The 15,471-nt window shown below is 35.3% G+C and overlaps 4 protein-coding genes across 9 annotated transcripts in view; 1 reads left to right on the top strand and 3 right to left on the bottom strand.

The window, feature by feature from the left end:
- The window catches only part of morc2 (MORC family CW-type zinc finger 2), a 37,370-nt gene extending 36,292 nt beyond the window's left edge, over window positions 1-1,078 (top strand). For 3 of the 6 annotated variants that reach the window (XR_015525692.1, XR_015525693.1, XR_015525691.1), the window contains exon 27: window positions 51-1,071. Coding sequence is in view for 3 of the 6 variants with exons in the window: in NM_001003994.1 (NP_001003994.1) it covers window positions 327-395 (69 nt within the window). In the remaining 3 variants the exon portion in view is untranslated. 6 annotated transcript variants of the gene reach the window in all.
- A 2,158-nt stretch (window positions 1,079-3,236) lies between these two features.
- LOC147830751 (uncharacterized) lies at window positions 3,237-5,670 on the bottom strand. The gene is made up of 2 exons (XM_087311633.1): window positions 4,808-5,670; window positions 3,237-3,635 (listed from the first exon to the last, which is right to left on the bottom strand). The coding sequence occupies exons 1-2, from the start codon at window positions 5,668-5,670 to the stop codon at window positions 3,569-3,571; spliced, it is 930 nt and encodes a 309-aa protein (XP_087167759.1). The 3' UTR covers window positions 3,237-3,568.
- On the bottom strand, window positions 3,237-8,982 carry LOC147837640 (uncharacterized). The gene is made up of 3 exons (XM_087311603.1): window positions 8,120-8,982; window positions 4,586-7,477; window positions 3,237-3,984 (listed from the first exon to the last, which is right to left on the bottom strand). The coding sequence occupies exons 1-2, from the start codon at window positions 8,980-8,982 to the stop codon at window positions 7,402-7,404; spliced, it is 939 nt and encodes a 312-aa protein (XP_087167729.1). The 3' UTR covers window positions 3,237-3,984; window positions 4,586-7,401.
- Window positions 8,983-9,527: 545 nt separating this feature from the next.
- LOC147830750 (uncharacterized) lies at window positions 9,528-14,603 on the bottom strand. The gene is made up of 2 exons (XM_087311604.1): window positions 11,433-14,603; window positions 9,528-10,789 (listed from the first exon to the last, which is right to left on the bottom strand). The coding sequence occupies exons 1-2, from the start codon at window positions 12,293-12,295 to the stop codon at window positions 10,714-10,716; spliced, it is 939 nt and encodes a 312-aa protein (XP_087167730.1). The 5' UTR covers window positions 12,296-14,603; the 3' UTR covers window positions 9,528-10,713.
- Between the last annotated feature and the right edge of the window lie 868 nt (window positions 14,604-15,471).

Raw genomic sequence — 15,471 nt, 5'->3', positions numbered from 1 at the left:
TGAAGGGCACAGCGATCTGCTGACGTTTAAAATCCTGTAGTGTGAACTAGGCTTTACAGTAATCCGCCCTGCTGCTGATAAAAGCATGAACAAGTTTCTCTAAGTCCTCACTGGAAACAAAGCACCTGATTCTTGCAATGTTTTTTATTGAATCAAGTAAATTGTAACATGATTATTTCAACAAATTTCAGTATGAGTACATATTAGTTAAGGCCACATAATATATAGTGGACAATATTTCTAAATAATTAAATGATCTGATTATAATTGTCTTGATTTGGAGATTTTTCAGGATTCTCTTCTCATGTGTTTATTTTGTTCTGCAGGACATTGAGATCAGCAGTGACGATGAGCTGGACGCCTATATTGAAGATTTGGTCACAAAGGGAGAGTGAGACTCTGCATCTACTGTTTTACCTTCATCTTCATGGTCTATCTTTTGTTTCTTGCGTTCTGACGGCGGACTGGAGATGATTACTGGTCGGCTGCGTCTTCATCCCTATTTACCGTGACTGAACTCTAATGCAGCAAGAGCTTCATTTACAATTTCAACACCACTTTGGTTTAAACGCCTCTCATCCATCAACTCGGGCTTGGAGTTTGAACTTGTGGGCCGCTGGCGATGATGAGAGATTTGAATGGTTTCATAAAACCTGCGGTTTGACGACTTTGTTTGGTTTTACTCTGAATAGAGGTTTTGAGTTCACTGTTTTTTATTTTTAGGGTCTCAGTGTTCTAAAGCTTCATTCTCCAACCGGTTTCAGCTGTTCTCACAGCTCACACGGACTCCTTTCAATCCAGTTCAACATTTTGAGTTTTAAAATGGGCTTTAACCTGCTGCTATGTTATCCAAATCGTCAAAAGTTTTGAGTTACTTCCCATTTCGTTTTTCCATGTATGTGGATGTGATATTCAGTTCGTTATTTTTAATCTTTCAGTTTCCGTTTTTTGGAATAAACACTGATAGGATGCTGTTAACCTCTTCAGTTACAGTATTTAGTCGTCATCTTTATAACTGAGAATATTTTTTAAAAAGTTTTATTAAAACAGTCCAATAAAGTTTAGGATGTACATAGTGTCTTATGGTTCTGTTTGTCTGAAACTACAACTAAAATAACTTTCAGTTTATAGTTACTACTACTAATATACACCACCTGACACAGTCTTGCTGTCGTTCCTAGCTGTAAGAGCAACAGATAATAACTTGACTTCCAGTTGATCATTTGGAAAAGTGGCAGAAGATGGATTTTTTCAGATGAATCATCTGTTGAGCTCCATCACAATCATCACAAATACTGCAGAAGACCTACTGCAACCCGCATGGAGCCAAGATTCTCACACAAATCAATCAAGTTTGGTGAGGGAGAAATCATGGTTTGGGCTTACATTCAGTATGGAGGTGTGCGAGAGATCTGCAACATAAACAGCCTGAGGTATCAAGACATTTGTGCTGCCCATTACATTACAAACCACAGGAGTGGGACAATTCTCCAGCAGGATAGCGCTTCTTATACTTTAGCCTCCACATCAAAGTTCCTGAAAGCAAAGAAGGTCAAGGTGCTCCAGGATTGGCCAGCCCAGTCACCAGATATTAACAGTATTGAGCATGTCTGGGGTAAGATGGAGACATTGAATATGATTGCAAAGAATCTTGATGAACTCTTTCTTTGCCATTGCAGATGACTTTATTAATCAGTGATTTGAGTCATGTCAGAGATGTATGGATGCAGTCCTCCAAGCTCATGATGGAGTCAGACACAATATTCATTCTGTCTCCACTGCAGCAGGACTTTATATTCTATACTGGACATTATTTCTATTCAGTGACAAGACTTTAGTCTAAGAAAAGTCAGACCTTACTGTCCTTTACTATATAATTAATAAGGCATGATCATATTTTATTTTGGTAGAATAAGCTTAATCTAGAGGCCTTTGCCTTTCATATAAGCCACTTCTGATACCAAATGATCAACTAGTAGTCAAGTTATTGTGTGTTGTTCCTAAAACTTGGACGAGACTTGTCAGGTAGTGTAAACAAATACAGACATGACTACACTCTAAAAAACGTTGAGTTTTTTATTTAACCCAATAGTTGAGTAAAAAATGTTTGGCGCTTTGTTGGGTTATTTTGAACCTTTAATGGGTTATTTATTAACTCAACCAGTTTAGTTTAATTTTTGATGCTTTGTTGGGATATTTTTAGCCTTTGTTGGGTTATTTATTTAATAATAACTCAACCAGTTGGCTCAAAAATCTTACATTTGAACAGTCAAATGATTTAACTGACAGAACAGCTGTATTAATATGTGTATGTAATGTTGTTTCTGCGTTTTAAAGTTTATTTTAGCTCACAAAATAATATTGTAATTTTTTAAATCAAATTACCTCTCAGTGTCGTGTTTTTTTATATTAGTTTCACCAGCACTTGTAATTTGATGAATTTGCTTCATAGCTGATCTATATACGGATAAAAGCTCTCTCTACCTCCGTGTTCATTTTTACAGTTTTTGTTTTAGAGGAAATGATACACACATTTGAGATATTAGTGGTTAAGCCATTTTTTTGGCAAAATAACCTAACAAGTTAGTTATTTGTGTAACCCAAACTGTTGAGTAAACAAATAACCCAATAAAAAATAACCCAACAGCACCTCGGTGCCAAAACAACCCTTTAAAGGGTTACTTGTTAGGTTATTATTAACCCAACTATTTTAAGTGAGTACTTGTAAATTATGCAAGTGCAGACTAAATGTATTGGTTAAGAGTGTCGAAACTGAAAGTCATGGCCTCTATTATTAGATAAATATCTAGATTTATATATATATATATATATATATATATATATATATATATATATATATATATATATATATATATATATATATCGGCAAAATATGTTAGACATTCAAAAACATTAAAGAACTGAATTAGTCAGCAAATTACTCGCCAATTTTTCTAAATTTGCAACAGCAAAAAATTTTAGATTTAGTAAATACTTTGAGGTTTGTATAAGTGTATTTGAAAACTAGTTTTTTTTTTTTTTTTTTTTTAAGATTAGTTTGCCAACATTGTTATTTTTTCATTCAAAATCGCGCGCTTTGCTTCAGCAGCTTGCATCGACTATTAGGGAAAAAAGGCGCGAAGGTATGAGGTACAGACAACCACACGACATGGTGTGTAAATCGAACCTAAAAATGACAAATGGTGTGAGAAACACAGTGACGCGTCAACCACAGGTGAGTTTCATGTTCTTTTGGTTTCATATGTGAAGTTAAGAGAGGTCTGGATGTTTTTCATCGAAACCCGGAAACAAATACAACGTAATGTGGAGAGAGAGAACGTATTCAAGTCTTTTAGGCCAACACAAGCTTTAAATAAAAATAAATCACTTAAAAACATGTAAGCAAGTCCGACCTTGATTCAGAGATTTATCAATAATGCATAGACATAATAAAAACCACTTTGGCATTCTGTCAACAAGCCTGTCAGAGTCAAACCTGATTGATTGTTTTTCTACTCTACTGAGATAGCTCGGATCAATGCTTCAGCAGCAGAGGAGTCTGCAGTGTTCATGTTTCTCTGGTGCTCCGCGTAATGCTGAGAACTCTGTCTCCTTTGCTGGGCTTCACTTCCACCCTGAAACATACAGAAACAACACACATGAAGTGAACTGTGACTGCAGATGCTTTATGTTTGGTTCATTGGTAATATTGCTGGATTTGAAAAAGGAATACATTGAAACGCTAAAAAAAATTAAAAGTGAAGTGTTTTATTGGTGTTCTTAAGTTTTTGGATTTTAGTTTCTGATTTTTAAACACATTTAACTTTAGATTCTAAAGTAGGTAGGCTGGTATATATGCTGACAGAACCTAACCTACATTTAAAAATATAGAGTTTTTTTTGTTAGTAAATACTAAAGTGCTTTTTAACCATGATATAAACTTAAATCTGTTAAGAGATATTGTATATTTGCTGTGGTACTTAACTATAGTGATATTTTTAAAAACCCAATACTGTGTAGGCCTATATATATCTATCTATCTATCTATATATATATATATATATATATATATATATATATATATATATATATATATATATATATATATATATATATATATATATATATTAGTATAATAATGTTTCATTGCCTTTCAAATCCCAAAGGACATTTTACATAAGGTAAATTTTTTTAACATAAAAAATATTTTTTATGTGGGAAGTTTTTGAAGTATTACATAATTTATTTTAATAAAAAAATATTTTAATAAATGAAGAGTTCAGATGCAAAAACCTCCAAGTGCCGTATCCATTGAAATGACTTTTTTTTTGTCTCAGCCTCATTTGTTTATGTTGAGTTATTTCACTTTAAATACCATAAAATAAATTGTTATTTGCCAAAAAAAATGATATTACTGAATTTCCATTCAGGAGCCTGATAAAAATGCTCATTTTAGAAGAAAATTTCAGACAGCAATTAGAGGTTTTTGCATCTAAACTCTTCAAACATTTAACACAACACAAAAACAGTGGAACATAAACTTTGTCCGACAAAACAACCATAATACACTGGATAATAGCTTTACTTCAGTATGGTTCAAAAACACAACAGTATTTAATAATAATAATAATAATAGGCTACGTATTATTAATATTATATTAATGTTTTATTACCTTTAAATGCCCAAGGACACTTTACATAAGGTAAATGTTACTAGATTATTTTCATGTGGGAAGTTTTGGAAGTATTACAGTTTGTTTTAAAATATTGCTAAGCATTTAATACACAATAAGAGTCGGATATAAACCTTGTCGTTGTTCTGAATATTTTACTCCACACGGAGCTCCAGACGGCCGCGCGCAACGCTGGACTGCCCCAGATGTAGAGCGCGGGCGTGCTGAGCGCGTTAAACCGCGCCATGATCGCGAATAGATTCGTGGCTTCATTTCTGAACTTCAGTCCATTCCTGGTCACAAATCTCACGGAAATGTTAACAAAGGACGGACCCCATAAAATGAGAAAACAAATGACCACAAACACGATAATGCGCAGCGACTCTTTCTTGCTGTCCTTGTCGCTGCTTGGCGCTTCGCGTTTGAGTTGATTCCTCGCGATCATGTACAATTTGATGGTCATTAAAACTTTGACCGCCACGATCACTTGCAGGACTATAACCCCATACGCGTTCATTTGAGCGGCAAACGCGACTGGAATAACACTCTGAACAGTTACAATTAAATATGTATAAATCCAGCAGAACGCGCAGACGCAGATCACAGACCCGCGCGTAATGTACCGGCTGTAGAAGAACGGATGACAAACAGCCAGGTATCTATCGAACTGTGCAAACACAAATGTCAGCACGTTCACCCCTAGAAATGACGGTAAAATATAGTAAGTGCCGTTTCGGGACGGATAGCCTTCTTGGACGTCAAACAGGCCGAGGTAGAAGACAGAGCAGCCGGTTAAAGTGTCACTGATGCTGGTGTTTAACATGAAGATGAAGCGGTTTTGGGAGCGCAGGGCTTTACTGCTCATGATGCCGATGACCACTGACCCTGCCAGGAGAGCCGAAGCTGTAGCAAACAGGATATGGAAAATAAAAATCAAGTAATCTTCAGGATTTGAAAAGTCAACAGAGAGTGGAATGGTTAGGTTAAAGGTGACCATTGTAACGCGCCTTCAATAGACAAGATCGAGGACACTAGTGCACGCTAATTATGGGGTGTTTAAGTAGATGAGACTCGATCCTGTGAGACTGAAATACAACTTGTTTTATCACATGAGACTAGTTTGCACTAAAGGGATTTCTATTTGTTTCCTGTCAGGATCTTATGTGTGCGCTTTTTTGCAATATGCATTACTTTAAGAAAACAGTTTTACAAAGTGACTTAAAAAAACTAAACGAGCATGGGAATGTTTGAAACCATAGTTTTAGATGGCGTCTAGTGGGCTACAAACTGTAACATTGGAATGGGAGAAGTTAAGAAAAATGTTAGGCATTGTTTAGTGCTCATGGAGGAGGTGAGTTTTGGCAACTCCATGAATTTTGTTAAGGATTCTGCATTCCAGATTCAGAACTAGTCACTATATAGTCACTATATCTTCCACCAACACTGAACTGTGAAATAAAAGGTTCTGGAAAGTGACAACGCCACTCACTGGTACAGATCTCAGATTTCTGCTGGAGTTGTAGCACTGAAAGGAGTTTTTTTGAGGTCTTGGACCTTACATTTTTTAAATTAGTAAATTAATAAACTAGTCATATTTAATAAATTAGTAATCTCAACTTAGTCTTACTAACAACAACTTTTAAATTAAACCTTGTCCAACAAAAACAATTGTCTGTTAATATAAGCCAAAATACCATAAAAAAATAATAATGCAGGTTTTGAGCTCACCCTTTTTTAGGGTCTCAGTGTTATAAAGCTTCATTCTCAGACCGGTTTCAGCTGTTCTCACAGCTCACACCAATTCCTTTCAAAACAGTTAAACATTTTGAGTTTTGAAATGGGCTTTAATCTGCTGCTATGTTATCCAAATCGTCAAAAGTTTGTATCTTTATAAATGGGAATATATTTTTAAAAGTTTTATTAAAACAATCCGATAAAGTTTAGGATTATGGTTTTGTTTGCCTAAAACAACAACAATAAAAAACTTTCAGTTTAGTCACTGTATTATATACAAATATACATGACTAACTTGTAAATTATGCAAATACAGAGTAATTATATTGCATTTGGATGTTGAAACTCAATGTGATGACCTTTATTATTAGATAGCATATCTTTGTAAAAATAAATATGAACAAAGATGTTATACATTTGGAAACAGTGAATTAGGCCCTGAAATCCATTTTCAAAACAATATATAATGATTATCTTAGCAATACAGGTTTGTATGTATTTAAAAAAGAATTTAAAAAGATTATTTGTTAAACATTATTTTTTTTTAATTCAAAATTGCGTCTCTTAGCCGCTTGCATGACTATTTACAGAAAAGGCATTTTATGAGGTACCAAATAAAGTAACCTCACGATATGGTGTATAAATGTAACCTAAAAAATAATGTGAGAAACACAATGACATGTCAACTATACAGGTAGGCCTACATTTCATGCTTTCTTTTGGTTTTTATATGTGAAGTTATGTGTGTGTGTTTTTTTATCAAAACCATAAAAACTAAATAAAATGGTGAGAAAGTCTAATTAAAATATTTTAGGCCAAGACAAACTGTAAAAATAAGCCGTTAAATACATGTAAACAAGTCCAACCTTGATTCTGAGATCCATCAAAAATCATTTTGGCATTCTATCAACTGGCCTGTCAGAGTAAAACCTGATTTCTTTTTTAGCTAATGACTTAAATGTAATGTTTCAGCAGCTAGAGGAGTCTGCAGTGTTCATGTTTGTCTGGTGCTCCACGTAATGCTGAAAATTCTGTTTTCATTGTTGGGCTTCACAATGCCAGAATCCACCCTGTGTAAAAAAAAGACATTGACATATGTTTTTAGAATAACATTGACAAAACATAAAAAATATATATGTCTACAGATGTGATCATGTTTGGTTGATTGGTAGCCTAATGCTGGATTAAAAGTCTTACACTGAAACACTGTTTAAAAGCACTTAAAATTAAAACATTCTATTGGTAGTCACAGGTTTTTGGATTTTAGAATATAACTTCTGTTTTTAAATTCACATTTAACTTTTCAGGAAAATAATAATATATTTTAGATTCTAAAGTTGGTATACTGACAGAAACTAAACTATATTTAAATATAGAGGATTTTTTAGTAAATACTAAAGTGCTTTTGAACCAAGACAAACTTGAATCTGTTGGTGACATTGTATATTTTACTTAGTTAAAAGGACAGTATGCTGTTGCATTCATTAACAAAGCGTTGTACCATAATACATAGTACAATAGCTACACTCCAGTATGGTTGAAACACAGTATATATTAATAATATTAATGTTTTATGACCTTTCAAATGCCCATGGATACTTTACATAAGGTAAATGTTAGTATATTTTTTCATGTGGGAAGTTTTGGAAGTATTACAGTTTGTTTTAAAATAGTGCTAAGCATTTATTACACAATAAGAGTCGGATATAAACCTTGTCGTTGTTCTGAATATTTTACTCCACACGGAGCTCCAGACGGCCGCGCGCAACGCCGGACTGCCCCAGATGTAGAGCGCGGGCGTGCTGAGCGCGTTAAACCGCGCCATGATCGCGAATAGATTCGTGGCTTCATTTCTGAACTTCAGTCCATTCCTGGTCACAAATCTCACGGAAATGTTAACAAAGGACGGACCCCATAAAATGAGAAAACAAATGACCACAAACACGATAATGCGCAGCGACTCTTTCTTGCTGTCCTTGTCGCTGCTTGGCGCTTCGCGTTTGAGCTGATTCCTTGCGATCATGTACAATTTGATGGTCATTAAAACTTTAACAGCTACGATCACCTGCAGAAATATGACCAAATACGCGTTCATTTGAGCGGCAAGCGCGACTGGGATGACTCCCTGAACAGTTACAATTAAATATGTATAAATCCAGCAGAACGCGCAGACGCAGATCACAGACCCGCGCGTAATGTACCGGCTGTAGAAGAACGGATGACAAACAGCCAGGTATCTATCGAACTGTGCAAACACAAATGTCAGCACGTTCACCCCTAGAAATGACGGTAAAATATAGTAAGTGCCGTTTCGGGACGGATAGCCTTCTTGGACGTCAAACAGGCCGAGGTAGAAGACAGAGCAGCCGGTTAAAGTGTCACTGATGCTGGTGTTTAACATGAAGATGAAGCGGTTTTGGGAGCGCAGGGCTTTACTGCTCATGATGCCGATGACCACTGACCCTGCCAGGAGAGCCGAAGCTGTAGCAAACAGGATATGGAAAATAAAAATCAAGTAATCTTCAGGATTTGAAAAGTCAACAGAGAGTGGAATGGTTAGGTTAAAGGTGACCATTGTAACGCGCCTTCAATAGACAAGATCGAGGACACTAGTGCACGCTAATTATGGGGTGTTTAAGTAGATGAGACTCGATCCTGTGAGACTGAAATACAACTTGTTTTATCACATGAGACTAGTTTGCACTAAAGGGATTTCTATTTGTTTCCTGTCAGGATCTTATGTGTGCGCTTTTTTGCAATATGCATTACTTTAAGAAAACAGTTTTACAAAGTGACTTAAAAAAACTAAACGAGCATGGGAATGTTTGAAACCATAGTTTTAGATGGCGTCTAGTGAGCTACAAACTGTAACATTGGAATGGGAGAAGTTAAGAAAAATGTTAGGCATTGTTTAGTGCTCATGGAGGAGGTGAGTTTTGGCAACTCCATGAATTTTGTTAAGGATTCTGCATTCCAGATTCAGAACTAGTCACTATATAGTCACTATATCTTCCACCAACACTGAACTGTGAAATAAAAGGTTCTGGAAAGTGACAACGCCACTCACTGGTACAGATCTCAGATTTCTGCTGGAGTTGTAGCACTGAAAGGAGTTTTTTTGAGGTCTTGGACCTTACATTTTTTAAATTAGTAAATTAATAAACTAGTCATATTTAATAAATTAGTAATCTCAACTTAGTCTTACTAACAACAACTTTTAAATTAAACCTTGTCCAACAAAAACAATTGTCTGTTAATATAAGCCAAAATACCATAAAAAAATAATAATGCAGGTTTTGAGCTCACCCTTTTTTAGGGTCTCAGTGTTATAAAGCTTCATTCTCAGACCGGTTTCAGCTGTTCTCACAGCTCACACCAATTCCTTTCAAAACAGTTAAACATTTTGAGTTTTGAAATGGGCTTTAATCTGCTGCTATGTTATCCAAATCGTCAAAAGTTTGTATCTTTATAAATGGGAATATATTTTTAAAAGTTTTATTAAAACAATCCGATAAAGTTTAGGATTATGGTTTTGTTTGCCTAAAACAACAACAATAAAAAACTTTCAGTTTAGTCACTGTATTATATACAAATATACATGACTAACTTGTAAATTATGCAAATACAGAGTAATTATATTGCATTTGGATGTTGAAACTCAATGTGATGACCTTTATTATTAGATAGCATATCTTTGTAAAAATAAATATGAACAAAGATGTTATACATTTGGAAACAGTGAATTAGGCCCTGAAATCCATTTTCAAAACAATATATAATGATTATCTTAGCAATACAGGTTTGTATGTATTTAAAAAAGAATTTAAAAAGATTATTTGTTAAACATTATTTTTTTTTAATTCAAAATTGCGTCTCTTAGCCGCTTGCATGACTATTTACAGAAAAGGCATTTTATGAGGTACCAAATAAAGTAACCTCACGATATGGTGTATAAATGTAACCTAAAAAATAATGTGAGAAACACAATGACATGTCAACTATACAGGTAGGCCTACATTTCATGCTTTCTTTTGGTTTTTATATGTGAAGTTATGTGTGTGTGTTTTTTTATCAAAACCATAAAAACTAAATAAAATGGTGAGAAAGTCTAATTAAAATATTTTAGGCCAAGACAAACTGTAAAAATAAGCCGTTAAATACATGTAAACAAGTCCAACCTTGATTCTGAGATCCATCAAAAATCATTTTGGCATTCTATCAACTGGCCTGTCAGAGTAAAACCTGATTTCTTTTTTAGCTAATGACTTAAATGTAATGTTTCAGCAGCTAGAGGAGTCTGCAGTGTTCATGTTTGTCTGGTGCTCCACGTAATGCTGAAAATTCTGTTTTCATTGTTGGGCTTCACAATGCCAGAATCCACCCTGTGTAAAAAAAAGACATTGACATATGTTTTTAGAATAACATTGACAAAACATAAAAAATATATATGTCTACAGATGTGATCATGTTTGGTTGATTGGTAGCCTAATGCTGGATTAAAAGTCTTACACTGAAACACTGTTTAAAAGCACTTAAAATTAAAACATTCTATTGGTAGTCACAGGTTTTTGGATTTTAGAATATAACTTCTGTTTTTAAATTCACATTTAACTTTTCAGGAAAATAATAATATATTTTAGATTCTAAAGTTGGTATACTGACAGAAACTAAACTATATTTAAATATAGAGGATTTTTTAGTAAATACTAAAGTGCTTTTGAACCAAGACAAACTTGAATCTGTTGGTGACATTGTATATTTTACTTAGTTAAAAGGACAGTATGCTGTTGCATTCATTAACAAAGCGTTGTACCATAATACATAGTACAATAGCTACACTCCAGTATGGTTGAAACACAGTATATATTAATAATATTAATGTTTTATGACCTTTCAAATGCCCATGGATACTTTACATAAGGTAAATGTTAGTATATTTTTTTCATGTGGGAAGTTTTGGAAGTATTACAGTTTGTTTTAAAATAGTGCTAAGCATTTATTACACAATAAGAGTCGGATATAAACCTTGTCGTTGTTCTGAATATTTTACTCCACACGGAGCTCCAGACGGCCGCGCGCAACGCCGGACTGCCCCAGATGTAGAGCGCGGGCGTGCTGAGCGCGTTAAACCGCGCCATGATCGCGAATAGATTCGTGGCTTCATTTCTGAACTTCAGTCCATTCCTGGTCACAAATCTCACGGAAATGTTAACAAAGGACGGACCCCATAAAATGAGAAAACAAATGACCACAAACACGATAATGCGCAGCGACTCTTTCTTGCTGTCCTTGTCGCTGCTTGGCGCTTCGCGTTTGAGCTGATTCCTTGCGATCATGTACAATTTGATGGTCATTAAAACTTTAACAGCTACGATCACCTGCAGAAATATGACCAAATACGCGTTCATTTGAGCGGCAAGCGCGACTGGGATGACTCCCTGAACAGTTACAATTAAATATGTATAAATCCAGCAGAACGCGCAGACGCAGATCACAGACCCGCGCGTAATGTACCGGCTGTAGAAGAACGGATGACAAACAGCCAGGTATCTATCAAACTGTGCAAATACAAATGTCAGCACGTTCACCCCTAGAAATGACGGCAAAATGTAAAAACTGCCGTTTCGGGACGGATAGCCTTCTTGGACGTCAAACAGGCCGAGGTAGAAGACAGAGCAGCCGGTTAAAGTGTCACTGATGCTGGTGTTTAACATGAAGATGAAGCGGTTTTGGGAGCGCAGGGCTTTACTGCTCATGATGCCGATGACCACTGACCCTGCCAGGAGAGCCGAAGCTGTAGCAAACAGGATATGGAAAATAAAAATCAAGTAATCTTCAGGATTTGAAAAGTCGACAGAGAGTGGAATGGTTAGGTTAAAGGTGACCATTGTAACGCGCCTTTAGTCGACAAGAGAACATTAAAGCTGATAAAGGGGTGTTTAAGTAGATGTGACTAGATCCTGTGAGACTGAAATACAACTTGTTTTATCACACGAGACTTTGCACTATTGGGATTTTAATTTGTTTCCTGTCAGGGTCATCTTGGTTGTGCTTTTACATTTTGCAATATGCATTACTTTCCAAAATCATTTTAAAAACAGAAACCAAACAAGTATAAGGATGTGTTTTAAAATATAGTTTTAGACAGCTTTTATTTAGCAACAAACTATAACATGGGGAGGGGTTACAGGCCTTAGTGCTCATGGAAGAGATGAGTTTTGGCAACCCATTGAATTTTGTCATTCCAGATTCTTCCACCAACACTGTTCTGTGAAACAGAAGGTTCTGGAAAGTGACAAAACGCCACTCACTGTTACAGATCTCAGATTTCTGGAACCCATAAGAGAAATTAAAATGAGGATTTTTGTGTCTTTCATGGGCCGTATATTTGGGTCAAAGCATTGGCTTAAATTTAAGGATATTAAGTAATAAGTATACTTTTTTTTTATTTTTTTTTTTTATAGCAATATTGACTGTTCACACCGCAAAAATGCTTTTTTTACTTCAATTTTTTGTCTTGTTTCTAGTCCAAATATCTAAAAGTTCTTAAATCAAGAAGCATTTTCTAGACAAGCAAAACATTGTCTTGTTTTAAGAAATAAAATGCCAAAATGAAGTGAGTTTTTCATTAAATCAAGCAAAAGAATCTGCCAATGGAGTCAGCAAAATAATCTTATCACAAATCGAAAAACAAGATTATTTTGCTTACCTATTGACTTGTACGAATGAGATCGCGTTGGATATCTATATAACAAATTAACATATTCATGCACATAGCTAGGCCTTTATATTATCTTTATTGGTGCTGTCAAATAAATTATCGCGTTTAAAAAAGTTTGTACAGATGGATATACTGAAAAAATGTTTATTACATGCCGCCTTTTCATCCGTTTTTCAGCCAGTTTCTTGAACTGTCTCCCTTTTATTAGCAAAAACATTTGGAAGTCTATAAAAGCTGTTCGTCATTTCATATTTTGGCAGATTTAAACAATTATAAACAACATAAAACAGAAATATTTTGATGTTCTGATAGCGATTTCTATTCACCTGTAATTAATGATGTCATGTGAAAACTATAATCTATTATATAAATACATAAAGTAGTTGTATACTACCAAGTCCAAGTGGGTATACCAAGTCCACTAAACTACAAGCTTGTTATCTATTACCATAATTATTTCAGAACATTACGCTCAATAGGTTCCCTAGGAGGCTGTCTAAACTAAACTTTACAAACAAGGCAATGTTTTGATCAGAGACTAATTAGTTCTGGCTGGTTAATCACAGTAATTACATACACATTTTAAAGTCTCTTGACGATCTGATACTCAAAAATCACCTTCCCATGTGTTTATTTGTGTGCCAAAACATACAGGTGAAAGTAAATGCATCTGTCTGGATGCAGGATTTGTGTGTGTGTTTGTGTGTTTTGACTTGATTCATTATGACAGGGCTCCACAGTAAATGCAATCAAGCTTGTAATTTCTCATCTATTCTCTTATGAATGTGAAATCAAGTGCACTGGAATAGATAGCAAAGGGGAACAAGAAAGCACATCCCCAAAAGAGCAAGTACATCAGTGTATGTTAAGCAGAATATATTAATTTATGTGATTCTGCACATTGACTGATTGCTGGCCTTTATCGTATAAATTAGTTGTACATTATACAGTTATAATGGCCGTTATTGATTATTAAAACTGATATTCTGCAAAAGAGACGGGGTAAATTTCAGTCTTTTCAATGAAAATGAAAGGAGGCGGTTATATTTAAGCCCTGTTTTGTATTATAAATATACAGAGTGAAGATGACGCTTATATAAACATATAGCTACACGAGGCTGTTTGGTGTCTGTTAATCATAACATCAAAATGAAACAAATTTGGCTTATATTATGTTTTCATTGTTTAGTGAAACAGCAAGCAGGATGAGGTGAATGAGGTTATAAAGTACACTGTTCCCTATGAAGATTTACCCATGCATTAGCAGGCAGTTTTTGTTTATTATTGAAATATAGGCTGAGTGAATAGTGTGTTGAATAAGCTAAATTGGTTGTAGTGTATGAGTGTGTGTGTGATTGAGTGTGTATGGGTGATTTCCAATATTGGGTTGTGGCTGGAAAGGCATCTGCTGCATAAAACATGCCGGAATAGTTGGCAGTTCATTCCGCTGCGCCAACCCCTGATGAATAAAGGACGAAGGCAAAGAAAAATAAATGAATGAATAGTGTATTTTTTAGAACTCAACAAATATCTTTATGGACAGTATACAGCAGGGTTTTTCAAAGTCTAAGACAGTGGGCCTCCCTTTTGACACAACTTATCCAATGGCGCCCCCCTCCTCCCAAACACGCACGCACGCACACACACACGCACACAAACACACACACACACACACACACACACACACACACACATATATATATATATATATATATATATATATATATATATATATATATATATATATATATATATATATATATATACTTTATATATATACAGTATATATAAAGACACAGACAGATGTCAGACTGTTAACTCACTTTTATCATCATTTGCATGAAAGTGCAATTATTTATAGAGTAATAACAAGTATTTTAATATAACATTTTTTAAAACTAGGATGATGGTTCAATATGAATAGAACAGATCCAAGAACTGTCCATCCCAGTCAAAACAGTCTAAGTTTTGCAGGTCTCATGCTGGCATTAGCCAAAATATTTTGACAAACCACACATAAAGGTCGTGGTTCATCAGCTGGTCCTGTCCACGTAAATCCTAAACTCAAATACTGATCGTCTTTTGGGTTTAAGCCCTGAACTTGAAGGCTTTTGTGGCGAGGGGGCGTGGCCGAGAGCCGTGGGAACGGAGTGAGGCCACCGCGTAAGTGGATACACCTGCGGTGCGCACCTTCCTCGGATCCCACGGAAGGAGCTCTGGATCATAAAAGGAGGAACGAGGGCAGAGGAAGCTGAGAGAGCACCGGGCCCGGACATATTTTACTTTTGCTTTCAGTTTGACGGCAGTCTCCGTGAGGAGCTGCCGTCCGTTTGTTTTGGTTTA

Source organism: Danio rerio, chromosome 25, assembly GCF_052040795.2.
Source record: "Danio rerio strain M-AB ecotype USA chromosome 25, GRCz13ab, whole genome shotgun sequence".
In the NCBI taxonomy this organism is placed as follows: domain Eukaryota; kingdom Metazoa; phylum Chordata; class Actinopteri; order Cypriniformes; family Danionidae; genus Danio; species Danio rerio.
The sequence above is the reverse complement of the archived record's forward strand: the minus strand, read 5'-3'. Positions and strand labels throughout refer to the sequence as shown.